A 13,520-nucleotide genomic window follows, 5' to 3' on the forward strand; every position below is an offset into this window, starting at 1 on the left:
GTAACGTTAAGTAACTTGTGTTCGGCGGGGAAAGACCGTTCCATTTGTAACACAACTCCAATTTGTAACATCCAAATCCGATCCCGATGCGCATTTCCTTCATTCCACAGCGCTGAGCGCGCAACGTATTTCATTGATCGATCTGGCCAGAGCCTATACTCACAAACGTTGCGTGTGTGGGGTTTTTCATCAATTTGAAACAAGCCTCTTGACTGTTGGAATTAGGGATGTTAAAAATCTAATAATATTATTCAATATTAGACATTCATTGATCCAGAGGCAACCGGTTATTCGTCTGCTATTTGTAGATATATCAAGACAACAACACAACTTGCCCTCAGGGACAATAATATTTAATCTATTTAGATAAGAGTATGTATGTATTATTTACAGATAATTGAAGGTACCTCAAAACATGAAACCAAGCCATGATGTCACACATCGTGTGTGTGTGTGTTACTTGAACAATTGTCACTGTGCTCCTAAATTTCTGTGTGCTCCTAAATTTGTATTTAGATTTTATTTATTAACATTTTATTTAGGAGCACATGTGCTCCTTGGGAAAAAGGTTAGCGTAGAGCCCTATATATGGAGACATTAACATTACGTTATCAAACATAGGGACGAAGACTGTAAAAAAAAGTGTCAACAATGTTTTATAATCTTTATGTTAATTTTCATTATAAAAATGTTGTGCCCCCGAAATACAAAAAAAAGCCCCCGAAAATCAATTAAGGGGGGCAAAAAAAGCCCTTGAAAAAAAATGTTAATTTCTAACCCTGGCGTGTGTGTGTGTACTGTACCTCCCTCCTCCAGGTCCCCTAGGGGCCACAGCACGGTGTAGGCCAGCTGGCTCTCTGTGTGGAAGAAGGGGGCCATGCCGCAGCTGGGCCGGTCCGAGTGCTGCACCTGGGAGCCGAACTCATCCATGATGTACCAGACAGGGACCTTCTGCTCTGCAGACTGAGGGGAACACAGACCTGAGATCAGAGCTGAGCTGAGACCAGACCTTCTGCAGACTGAGGAGAACACAGACCTGAGGTCAGAGCTGAGCTGAGACCTTCTGCAGACTGAGAACACAGACCTGAGATCAGAGCTGAGCTGAGACCTTCTGCAGACTGAGGAGAACACAGACCTGAGATCAGATCAGAGCTGAGCTGAGACCAGACCTTCTGCAGACTGAGGGTTAGGGTTAGGGGAACACAGACCCGAGATCAGAGCTGAGCTGAGACCAGACCTTCTCAAGAAATTCCTTCCATACTGTACTGATTTCTTCAGATTTCTCCGTTCGATTGTTTTGTTGTTTGTTTTAACACTGGCTTTGGCAATGTAAACGCAGTGTTTTCCACTTTGGCGCCGTCTAATATGGTGCTAGAGGACCATGGTTTGTTGACAAACCGATGTGTCTTTGTAGAACTATATCTATACTTTATAGTATTGCTATCTGTCCATTCTCATTGTCACTTGAGTTCATAAAGAGTCCCTTCAAAATGGCGTAAAGAAAAAAAAAATCCATCAATAGGTTGTCATTTTATAGCGCCGTGAATATAAGCTTTATCGCAGATTTTGTCTCATATATTTTCTGGAAAGCTACTTATAGAGCTAACGGCTACTCACGTTATATTCAACGGCATTTCTGTTGTATATATGCTAATGAAATAACACAAACTGCTTATGGACTGGACTATCCCATAGCATCTATGGATGAAAGGGGGGCAGCGGGGAACGTCGATTATTATTATTGATTACCAATAGAGTGTCCGTGGAAGTAGCCACATTCACTGATCGAATGCTTGCGTCTCACAACAATGTCTAATCCAGCTGTAATTTAGGTGAATAAGGTCTTACCGTCAGCCCGTGGGATATCCTACAGCATTTCCCCGTTATCGACCGGCATCTGGTAGATCGATATGTCCATTGGTTGATGATAAATCCCCTTATTCCATGGTGAGATCTGCGATTCGAAACGTGATACACGGTTCATGATGTTCGCTTGGGATTAGAGTAATATGATACTCTGTTGGAGGGTAAAAAAAAAATCCATTCGCCCACAATGATACTGTGCAGTGGAGCGATGGCACCCCTAAGAGGATCTGGCCGGTATTGCATGTTGCAGATTCCACAGAGTCGGGTAGATCTGCAGAGTCGATCGGCGATCTTGATCCGGTTATTAATATGGAATAAAACAATAACAACTTGCCACGGCTATATACGTGCCTCTGGTCCACAGCGCATGGATTCGAAACACGTATTAACTCGTGGCTGGTCCCCATTGTGTTAATTAACTAGACTGTGGCGGGCCGCAGTAATAGTAATCCAGTATATTTTTTTATTTTCTAAAGAAATAAACGCAGTGGCGGCTCTACCACTAGGGGCGCTCGGGCGCCGCCCCCCCTCAGGCCCTACCCTGGTTATATGAGAGAACAAGAAAAATAAGTTTTTAGTTTTTAGTTTTATAGCCCTATAAATAATATAAACATGTTTAAAATTAATAATATTTACTCATTTTAAGTATGTTTGTGTTTCCAATGCACAATATAACGTTATTATATAAAAAAAAAAATACTCGTTTTCTTGAACAGGAAGTGACTCACTTTTCTTTTTTTTTTATTATTTTTTTGTATTTCTCGGCCCGGGCTAGACACGATAGCGCTCTGAGTGCGCGTCACGGTTTGATCGCTGTATCCGTCGCAGCCAATCAGTGCGTAACGCGTTGTGCGTTGAAATATGACTATTATGTTGGAATCCGGGCGCGATTTGAAGCGGTCTAGCCAGTAGCGTCAAGAATTTCTGTAGCCGCATTTCGCGGAGACGCTCTCTGATTGGCCGACGGCAGTATTTTTTTCCGTAGCAGAATTTCACAGAGACGATCTCTGATTGGCCGAATCCAATTTCTAATGTTCCAATTCTAGCTTATTCCTAGGTTGGTCCGTTGGTGGTAGAGATAGTTGTGTTGTTGTGAGATGCAGCTGTTTGTCTTAGAGTGTGCCGTGACTGCAAGTTCTTTAGACTGTTAAGCTTAGGCACTCTTTCAAAGTTGGTTAAGGTTAGAGTTTGTCTTAGAGCATGGCGATAGAACGCCAGGTAGTTTGCAGTCTGTTCGACGCGGAAATGGACAAAGGAATGAAGTACTTGTGTTGTGTGGTGCTAACTGCTAACAAGCTAACACTTGGCTAACAAGCTATATGGCGGATGCAGTCTGGACACAGTGGACAGTGGTCTGGAATACATCAACAGTGGATTATACACTTTATCAAGGCAAGCCCTCCTGCCCTGGACGTGTCAACTAAACAGTGAGTCTCTCTCAGGGTTTCCGTTAGAAAAAATTGTTGCCGGTCTCCGTGACCTGCAAGATTTCAATCTACCGGACAAATGAGATTAATTCCGGTCATAGTTTATTGAGCTTTAAAACAATTGATAGGCAGGCTATATAAAGAATGTCATCCTCAAGGCATGTAGATTTATAATATTATTACTTAAAACTAGGCTACTTTTGCGTATACAGTCATTAATATATTCCAAATAAAATAAGTCCCTCGATACTCCGTGCTGCTGCTGACTTGAAATAAAATAGACCGCGTATGTGGGCAGTCGGTCCGACACTAAACAGCAGTCTGTTATAATCACATTTTTATGAGCTAACGAATTCCGTTATATTGGACATTTGTATTAATTATATCAAGCGAAGAACTGAGAAATTTGGCAGAGAGAGACGGCAACATTATCGTGGGTTTGCGTGATGTATATCTCCACCTCCCAACGACTTGGTGCTGGTCATAATGTCAGGTGAAAACAACTCCCTCCAAGCACAACTTGACCACCCGAACCGTACCAAAACAGGCCAAAATTAAATAGCCCATGCGACGAACGATTCATTACATTCGTTTCATCGTTGCTCCACCAAGCAGCCGGTCCAACAATGAAAGCTGTTGTCAGCGCGAGCCGGCCGCAGTTAGTTTGCAAGAAGCATCCAGCTGCAGACCCGCAGAGCAGCTTTCCAGGTCTGGGGACCGCACTGTGCCAGCAAAGCTGGTGGGTTCTGTGGGTCTGCAGCTGCATGCCTTCCGCAAATCCAGCAGCAAGCTCTCGCTGACACAGCGTCGTCATTACCAGACCGGCTGCTTGGCGAAGCAACGACAACAAACGCAATGATTGTTTCGTTCATCGCATAGGCCAACCAACTCCAGCCCATCCAAATACAATTCAAATAATCAAACTGTGCCCAGAGGGAACTATTTTCACCGGACACTATGACCGGAGAGATTAAATATGTCGGACTTCAACAGATTTTGCCGGTCAAATACCGGTAATTACCGGCTAACGGAAACGCTGGTCTCTCTCTCTCTCTCTCTCTCTCGCTCTCTCTCTCTTTCTTTTGGATTGAAAATACGTGGATTATGGCTTGTTCAATATCGTCTATGTTTGAATGAATGAATGAATGAAAACTTTATTAACAGATTGCAGAATGGGTACAATACAGTACGGCTCAATACACACAATTGTTAAGGGGATGCAGACCAGAGAAAGACGTTTGTCTTGTTTACATCAGGGTCCCAGATTTTCGATTCATATCGATAGTTTAATAGCTAGCCTTGGCTCGTTTAACAATATGCAAAATATGTGTACAGCCCTGTACTCATACTGAAGTTATTCTTGGTATATAATAGGTCTGATTGTGTAACGAATCGATTCCACGTCGCGCTGTGTGTGAGAGAGAGAAGGAGAGAGGGAGTGATCTGCGTGTTTGGAGACGGAGCGAGTTTTGTTTCTAACTTTTCTATTTATATATTGTGTTTCAAGTTGTGAATTAGACTATACTTTATTTGACTGGTTGTGTGTTGTTGTAGTAACAGCTGAGCGACTCGTTCATAAGAGCCGATTCATTGCCGTGAGCGTGAGTCGAATCGCTCACGTCTTGCCATGAGTCGGTTGCGTGGTACTGTACATGTTTGCAAAATGTTTTGGTATAGCGCCCCTAGTGGAGAGAACCAGCAGCCGCTACTGAATAAATGTCAACACAGGTAACCACTTTTGCTTCATTTCTTTGATGACTCAAATGTCTGCTCTAGTCCAGTCGATTTTGTGTTTTGAGCACAAAGTTCATCATAGATCTAGCCTCTTTATTTTGCTCTCAAAGTGCACCAGATTGATGCATTTAACTTTAAAACTAAAAAAAAAAGTTAGAGGGGCAGAGGTTCACCCACCAGTCTCACAAAATACTGTGGGAAACACTGAAACGTATGTTTCCCCATGTCAATAAAGCGCCTTTGAATTGAATTGAGAGGGAGACAGAGACAGAGAGAGAGACACACCCCAAGAGAGAGAGACACTGTCTCCTTCCACTGGAGGCTGTGTTGTTTGATTGTTTTGTTTGTTTTAACACTGGCTTTAGAAATGTAAATCCCATGACAATAAAGCCCCTTTGATTTGAATTGAATTGAGAGGAATTTCCCCAAGGAGATCACTAAAGGATTATTATCTTATTTTAAGAGGTGGGGGGTGAGAATGTACTAGGGTAGGGTTGATCTAACCTTGTTCCCAGCTTTATCTCGTGAGATAAAGCCTGGTAAAGCACTACGGCCGAAAGTGTGAATCAGGTAGAATGTCCTAGGGCTGGGCGATATGGAAAAAAATCATATCGCGATAACGATATGATAATTTTATTTTATTTCTCGATAATTATCGAATTGTTATAAGTATTATTATTTTTTTTTTTTTTTTTTTAACAACAGATGTATGTTTATTTTGCAGCAATTCTTTGTCGTTGCCGCCATCTTTAGTGTTACATCCCCTCACACTCCAGTTCTCAGGCTGCAGCTGGTTTAAAAGCTAAAGTAAACCGGCTTCTCTGCTGGCTGTGGCTCGAGAGGAGTTGAACAGTTCTGGCTCTGTTAGTTTATTTTCTATCTTTTGGTGCTTTTTTGGTGGACAAACCACCGCACATGTGCACTGTGACTCGTGACTGGAGTCTAGTTCTGCTAGCACACATAGCCTACTGTGTACAGACGGTTTCAAAATGTATTTTAAATTAGAAAGCAAACAAAATAAATGGACAAGAGAAAAATAAATCTCAATTTGGTCAGTATTGTCATTTGGACAAGCAAAGCCATTACTTTAAGTTGCAGGCAAGAAAGATAAGTCTGTCCACTGCCCTGTTGCAGGTCACAAAAAAATATATATATATATATTAAAAAAAAAAAAAAAAAAAAAAAAAAAAACGATTTTTTTTATTTCGATATTCGATATCGATTATTAAAATATATCGCGATATTTATCGTTATCGTTATATCGCCCAGCCCTAGAATGTCCCTCCCCTGGAAGCTGCCTCCGAACGGACCAATCATGACACGGTGTTCATGAAAATGCATTCCCCCCAGAAACAACCTTGTTATCACCGCCTCGTCCAGCCTCACGATACTACATGTACAAAAGGCTGGGAGATTTAGGAGACTGTCCATTTAGACACTCGTTGAAAGTGAACGTTAATTAACTTGAATAATTATTTCATTTTCATTTATTAATCCTGTAAGATTCAGATTGTTAGAAGTCAATGTTATAAAAGTAAGTGCCCGCAGTTCATCGTATTATATATCAAGTGTACTAGAAATTCTTTGCAATTTCTGGATTAATAAAGCATCCTCTGACAAGCATGTTCTTGAATAATTTGTGTTTTTGAAACTCAATGCCTCTTAACACCTCTCTGTGGGGGGTGAGTGGGTTAATCATTAACAAATTATATTGTGGTGCAGGTATGCTAGCCTTTACTATTGAGGGCACGTACTTGGTCCTCAATAATAGACATTAGTGGACAAACCACTCTCCCTCCTCCCCCTCCCTCTCTCTCTCACCCCCTCTCCCCCCTCCCCCTCCCTCTCTCTCTCCCTTCCTCTCCCTCTTCCCTCTCCCCCCCTCCCTCTCCCCCCTCCCTCTCTCACCCCCTCAGACAGCTGGTACGTCTGGTTGTATCTCCACATGTGCTCCAGCACCAGCTCCACAGTGTCCGGGTCGGGGGCCTCGCCGTGGAAGTCCAGCCCCATGAGAGCAGCCATCCTGGGCAGCAGACCCGGCGTCGTCTCTAGCTGCTGCCGCGCATGCTCCACGCGGTACGTCCAGGCGTGGTCGACCAGGAACACACTGCAACACATCACTTTATTCATTAAACCCTAACCCAACACAGTAGTCATTAAAGTGCTCCACCACAAACACACTGCAACACATACTGTCATTAAAGTGCTCCACCACAAACACACTGCAACACATACCGTTATTAAAGTGCTCCACCACAAACACACTGCAACACAGTACTGTCATTAAAGTGCTCCACTACAAACACACTGCAACACAGTACTGTTATTAAAGTGCTCCACCACAAACACACTGCAACACATACTGTCATTAAAGTGCTCCACCACAAACACACTGCAACACAGTACTGTCATTAAAGTGCTCCACCACAAACACACTGCAACACAGTACTGTCATTAAAGTGCTCCACCACAAACACACTGCAACACATCACTGTCATTAAAGTGCTCCACCACAAACACACTGCAACACAGTACTGTCATTAAAGTGCTCCACCACAAACACACTGCAACACATACCGTCATTAAAGTGCTCCACCACAAACACACTGCAACACATACCGTCATTAAAGTGCTCCACCACGAACACACTGCAACACAGTACTGTCATTAAAGTGCTCCACCACAAACACACTGCAACACAGTACTGTTATTAAAGTGCTCCACCACAAACACACTGCAACACATAGTCATTAAAGTGCTCCACCACAAACACACTGCAACACAGTACTGTCATTAAAGTGCTCCACCACAAACACACTGCAACACATACTGTCATTAAAGTGCTCCACCACAAACACACTGCAACACAGTAGTCATTAAAGTGCTCCACCACAAACACACTGCAACACATCACTGTCATTAAAGTGCTCCACCACAAACACACTGCAACACATACCGTCATTAAAGTGCTCCACCACAAACACACTACTGTCATTAAAGTGCTCCACCACAAACACACTGCAACACAGTACTGTTATTAAAGTGCTCCACCACAAACACACTGCAACACATACTGTCATTAACACTTTGAGCGCCACGCCTGGTTTTCTGTTTTACCGGCTGAATGCCACCATCGGCGCCAATGTTAACGTTAATATCGCCTAATCTATGTTTTAAATTATGGCTATGTGTCTAATCTGCCCATCGCATTATCAAAGACTATTTTCCAGTCAGTGCTGTGAAGGCAGATTGTTTTTTTATCGCGTCGTTTCCGTTTCAGAGCAGTTAGAAAAGCCCCCGTTTTGATATAAAAAACAGCTCATTCTGGAGCATTCTATGAAAATCGTCTTTTAGTGGAATATTCCACAACGTTGATATTCGTCTGCCTTTTTATGAATAGTTTTCAAATAAACGCTAGATGATCAATATTATACGTACACGCAAGCACATTACGGCCGCGCACTGATAATCGCTCCGTTGATTTCCTCACGGACTTACAGTGAAACCGAAAGAGGACATTTCACAAAACAGCTTATAACTTCATCAAACTTACTCTGATTATCCTAACACTGATAACATAGAGTCCTTACCTGACATCAGATGGTATCCAACTGGTATATTCCAATTCCTGATCACCATTCGAAAAAATCGATACGTGTGTATGGATCCAACGCGATACTGTAGATCTCCATGATCAACGGGGATCTGAGGTTCCAGAATGAACTGTGGTAACCCCGGCTGGATCAGTGAACTGGAAAATGTGGAGTACCGGATTTTTTCCCCATTCATTTTCATTGAGTCCATTCCAAAATCACTTATGTCATCTGGGAGACGACAGGGGGCGCTTTTTTCCACAGTGATCGCCGGCGCCCCTCGGCTATACTCGGGTAGGCTCGGGTGATGCAATAATTTTTCAGATCGCTAAAAAAAAAAAAAAAAAAAACGAGAAATCTCATGAGTGGCATTCTACGTCACTATTAAAAACCCGAGAAATCTCGTGAGTGGCACTCAAAGTGTTAAAGTGCTCCACCACAAACACACTGCAACACAGTACTGCCATTAAAGTGCTCCACCACAAACACACTGCAACACATCACTGTCATTAAAGTGCTCCACCACAAACACACTGCAACACATACTGTCATTAAAGTGCTCCACCACAAACACACTGCAACACATACTGTCATTAAAGTGCTCCACCACAAACACACTGCAACACATACTGTCATTAAAGTGCTCCATCACAAACACACTGCAACACATTACTGTCATTAAAGTGCTCCACCACAAACACACTGCAACACATACTGTCATTAAAGTGCTCCACCACAAACACACTGCAACACAGTACTGCCATTAAAGTGCTCCACCACAAACACACTGCAACACAGTACTGTCATTAAAGTGCTCCACCATGAACACACTGCAACACATCACTGTCATTAAAGTGCTCCACCACAAACACACTGCAACACATACTGTCATTAAAGTGCTCCACCACAAACACACTGCAACACAGTACTGTCATTCATTAAAGTGCTCCACCACAAACACACTGCAACACAGTACGGTCATTCTGAGTTGAGCAGGAGGGCATAGTCGTCGGGGTTAGAGTCAAGGGGAAAGGCAGAGGATATGGACTGGGACAGGGTGAGAGGGTCGATGGATTTTATGTTATGGAAAGAGATGGTGCGTTTATTGGAGTGGTGGGGTGGGGGAAGGGGAGCAGAGAAGAGGATGCAGTAGTGGTCAGAGAGTGGGAATGGGATAGGGTGAGGATTGGATATGAGTAGGGAGGCAGTAGAGCAGACAAGGTCGAGTGTGTGGCCTTTGTTGTGGGTGGGAAAGTTGATGTGCTGGGAGAGGCTAAAACAGTCAAGGAGGGAGAGGAAGTCAGGTGTGAGGTTTGAGTTAGGTTGGTCAACATGGATGTTGAGGTCGCCGGTAAGTAGGAGGCGGGTGGAGAGAGTGGAGGCTATGGTCAGGAGATCAGAAAGTTCAGTTAGAAACGAGGGGTGAGGCTTTGGAGGGCGGTAAAGGAGTAGAGTTGAGTGATAGAGTTGGGGAGGGAGAAGGCGAGGTATTCAAAGGATAACATGGGAGGGAGGTTTAGGTTCAGTAGTTTGGGGGGGTAGCTTGGTTGAGGGAGTAGAAGTCCAAGGGCTGTTGCCAGGTTTCAGTGAGGAGGAGTAGGTCAAGGTTGTTGTCCAGTAGTAAATCGGAGATCAGGGGTGATTTGTTTGAGAGGGAGCGAGTGTAAAGGAAAACTCCAACATTTTGGGAAATTAGCTTATTTGCCATCTACCCTGGAGTTAGGCAAGAAGATACATACCCTTTTTCTTCTCTGTGCATGCAGTAGGAGTAGGAAGACACGCACCGTTAGCCTAGCTTAGTGTCAGTCACTGGAAGTAGGTCCCTCCATTAGCCTAGTTCCCAATGTCTTCCTACTCCTACTGCATACACAGAGAAGAAAAAGGTATGTATCTTCTTGTCTAACTCCAGGGTAGATGGCAAATAAGCTAATTTCCCAAAATGTTGGAGTTTTCCTTTAAGGAGTGCAAGGGAGATGGATGGGGGAGCAGGGAGGAAGGAGCGGAGGTTAGCGGTGTGGTGGGTGGGGGTGACGACAGGGGGGCGAGAGGTAGTCCAAAAAGAGGGGATGTTTGAGCCGTCTGGGAGGTGGAGAGTCCGGTTTCGATTTAGGCGGGGGCCTTGGTGGATGTTGCGGCGGCAGCAGTGAATGCCAGCGTCTCTGGCAGCAGGGAGACGGTAATATTGTTATTGTACGAGTGAAGATCAGCAGGAGTGGGGGGGGGGGGGGGGCAGTAAAAAATGGGGGGTACATTATAGTGAAATGCCTGGTTCTGTATGACCCTCCTAAGATTGTGCTTCATACAGTAAAAAGTAAAAAAAAGTGAAAGAATATTAACACTATACAAAATACAAAACTAAAATGTGCAAAACGAAATGCAAAAATGAGGTAGAAGATATATATATATATTGATTGATTATTTTATTTTCGTGTCATGAACACAAAGTGCCCAACCCTGTACTGTAGTAAAAATTCCACTAACCTTCTTACCGTCTTATACTATCATGCACTCTTTCCTACTATACCAACATGTCTCTACTACTCTGCACTCATCACTGCAGCACCCAGGGTTCAGCACGGTTTGGTGAACATTGCTACTCAGCTAATAGAGTTGTACCCTTCCTTCCCGCTAACTTGTCGTACAGAACCTTCCTGCTGACCTGTTGTACAGAACCCGTAAGTCGCTGTGGATAAAAGCTAAATGAGTAAATGTAGATGTAATGTAAATGTGAATGTGAGTTTCAAGTTTCTTTAATAGTTGTCATAGTAAAATACAGAATATTTCCCCATGAAATTCCCTTTTTTCTGTATGAGCTCCTGAGTGTGCTAGATAAAATAGATAAAAAGTATAAAAGGTGCAAGCATAGGGAGGGGCAGTGGTGCAGTGCTGGGCAACCGCGGTCAAACGGCATTTGGGCTTCGAAGTGCGCGCATTCTATTATTATGCAAAGTCTAGGTGATGATAAGTGCCTAGACTTTGCATAATAATAGGATACCGTTTGGCCTCCGCCCATATTACGACTGCACCCCTGGGGAGGGGGGTTAAAGTGTTTAAAGTGATAGAGTGGGTGTTAAGGTGAGTGTTTATTTAAAGTGAGTGTGTACATGTGGATGTGTGTGCTGCGAGTGTAGATGATGGGTTAATAGTGTCATTGTCATTGAGCATCCTGATGGCCTGGGGATAGAAGCTCCTTCTGAGTCTCTCTCCGGTATCGCTTGCCTGACCGCAGCAGTTCAAAGAGGCAGTTGTTTGGGAATGTGAATGTGATTGTGAATGTAAATGTGATTGTAAATGTATGTAAATGCTCAGATCAACTTGTGGTTCCTCAGGGCGACAGAAGCCATAGGCTGGTCTGGTCGACACATGAACTCACTTTAACACTCACTTTAGAACTACATCATATTTATCTATTTATAAAAGAGGTTTGCACTACATCCATACTTCATTTAGCATTTTGCCTTTAAAAAAATCTAGGTTTTTGTACCTCATTGTCTGCATTTTTACTTCATTGTACTTAGGTTGTACTTTAGTTTGTATATTGCATATTGTATAGTGTTGGGACTTATTCCTCCTTTAATTGCTTTTTTACTGTATGGTGCACATTCTCAGGGGCTCATACAGAACCAAGCATTTCACTGTAATGTAATTTATTACGTGACAAATAAAACAGAACTTGAAGGAATCTGTGTGCAAAGGCCAGAGGAAATCTTATGGAGTGATCTGGCGCCCTCACCTGGTCACGTCAGCAACTTGCAGCCCACTCTCCCGAGTTACGACCACTTTGCAAGTGATTTCAACCACAGGTTTGGTTCTTTCCGTCTCCTCCTGCTCTTCATCTCGTTGCTCCTGCATGATGCCAAACACCTCCCCAGCATCATATATCTGCAACAGATACCATGAACATAAATATAATAATTATAATTATATTATTATAAAAAAAAAAAAAAAACTCCCACTCACTATATACACATACTTTGCTGACAGAAGGAGCACGTTCAGTGCTAGACTAAGATAAGACTCCCAAGATGTAGCAATGAACGGCACAGGAAGCAGGGTTAGAAATTAACATTTTTTTTCAAGGGCTTTTTTTGCCCCCCTTAATTGATTTTCGGGGGCTTTTTTTTGTATTTCGGGGGCACAACATTTTTATAATGAAAATTAACATAAAGATTATAAAACATTGTTGACACTTTTTTTTACAGTCTTCGTCCCTATGTTTGATAACGTAATGTTAATGTCTCCATATATAGGGCTCTACGCTAACCTTTTTCCCAAGGAGCACATGTGCTCCTAAATAAAATGTTAATAAATAAAATCTAAATACAAATTTAGGAGCACACAGAAATTTAGGAGCACAGTGACAATTGTTCAAGTAACACACACACACACGATGTGTGACATCATGGCTTGGTTTCATGTTTTGAGGTACCTTCAATTATCTGTAAATAATACATACATACTCTTATCTAAATAGATTAAATATTATTGTCCCTGAGGGCAAGTTGTGTTGTTGTCTTGATATATCTACAAATAGCAGACGAATAACCGGTTGCCTCTGGATCAATGAATGTCTAATATTGAATAATATTATTAGATTTTTAACATCCCTAATTCCAACAGTCAAGAGGCTTGTTTCAAATTGATGAAAAACCCCACACACGCAACGTTTGTGAGTATAGGCTCTGGCCAGATCGATCAATGAAATACGTTGCGCGCTCAGCGCTGTGGAATGAAGGAAATGCGCATCGGGATCGGATTTGGATGTTACAAATTGGAGTTGTGTTACAAATGGAACGGTCTTTCCCCGCCGAACACAAGTTACTTAACGTTACACAGGTCGCGCTATGCAGATGCTTAGCTTGCTAACGTTAAGATAGCAGTGTAATGCTTGATGAGAGCA

The 13,520-nt window shown here is 42.8% G+C and overlaps 1 protein-coding gene across 1 annotated transcript in view; it reads right to left on the reverse strand.

Moving 5' to 3' along the window:
• ttll12 (tubulin tyrosine ligase-like family, member 12) overlaps window positions 1-13,520 on the reverse strand; it is a gene marked incomplete at its 5' end in the record, with an annotated part of 98,807 nt that overhangs the window by 80,930 nt on the left and 4,357 nt on the right. Inside the window, 3 exon segments of the mRNA XM_084330914.1 lie at window positions 804-963; window positions 6,936-7,134; window positions 12,354-12,502. Coding sequence (XP_084187040.1) covers window positions 804-963; window positions 6,936-7,134; window positions 12,354-12,502 — 508 coding nt within the window.

The sequence above is a fragment of the Notolepis coatsorum genome (genome assembly GCF_963971535.1).
Source record: "Notolepis coatsorum genome assembly, chromosome: 15".
NCBI lineage: Eukaryota > Metazoa > Chordata > Actinopteri > Aulopiformes > Paralepididae > Notolepis > Notolepis coatsorum.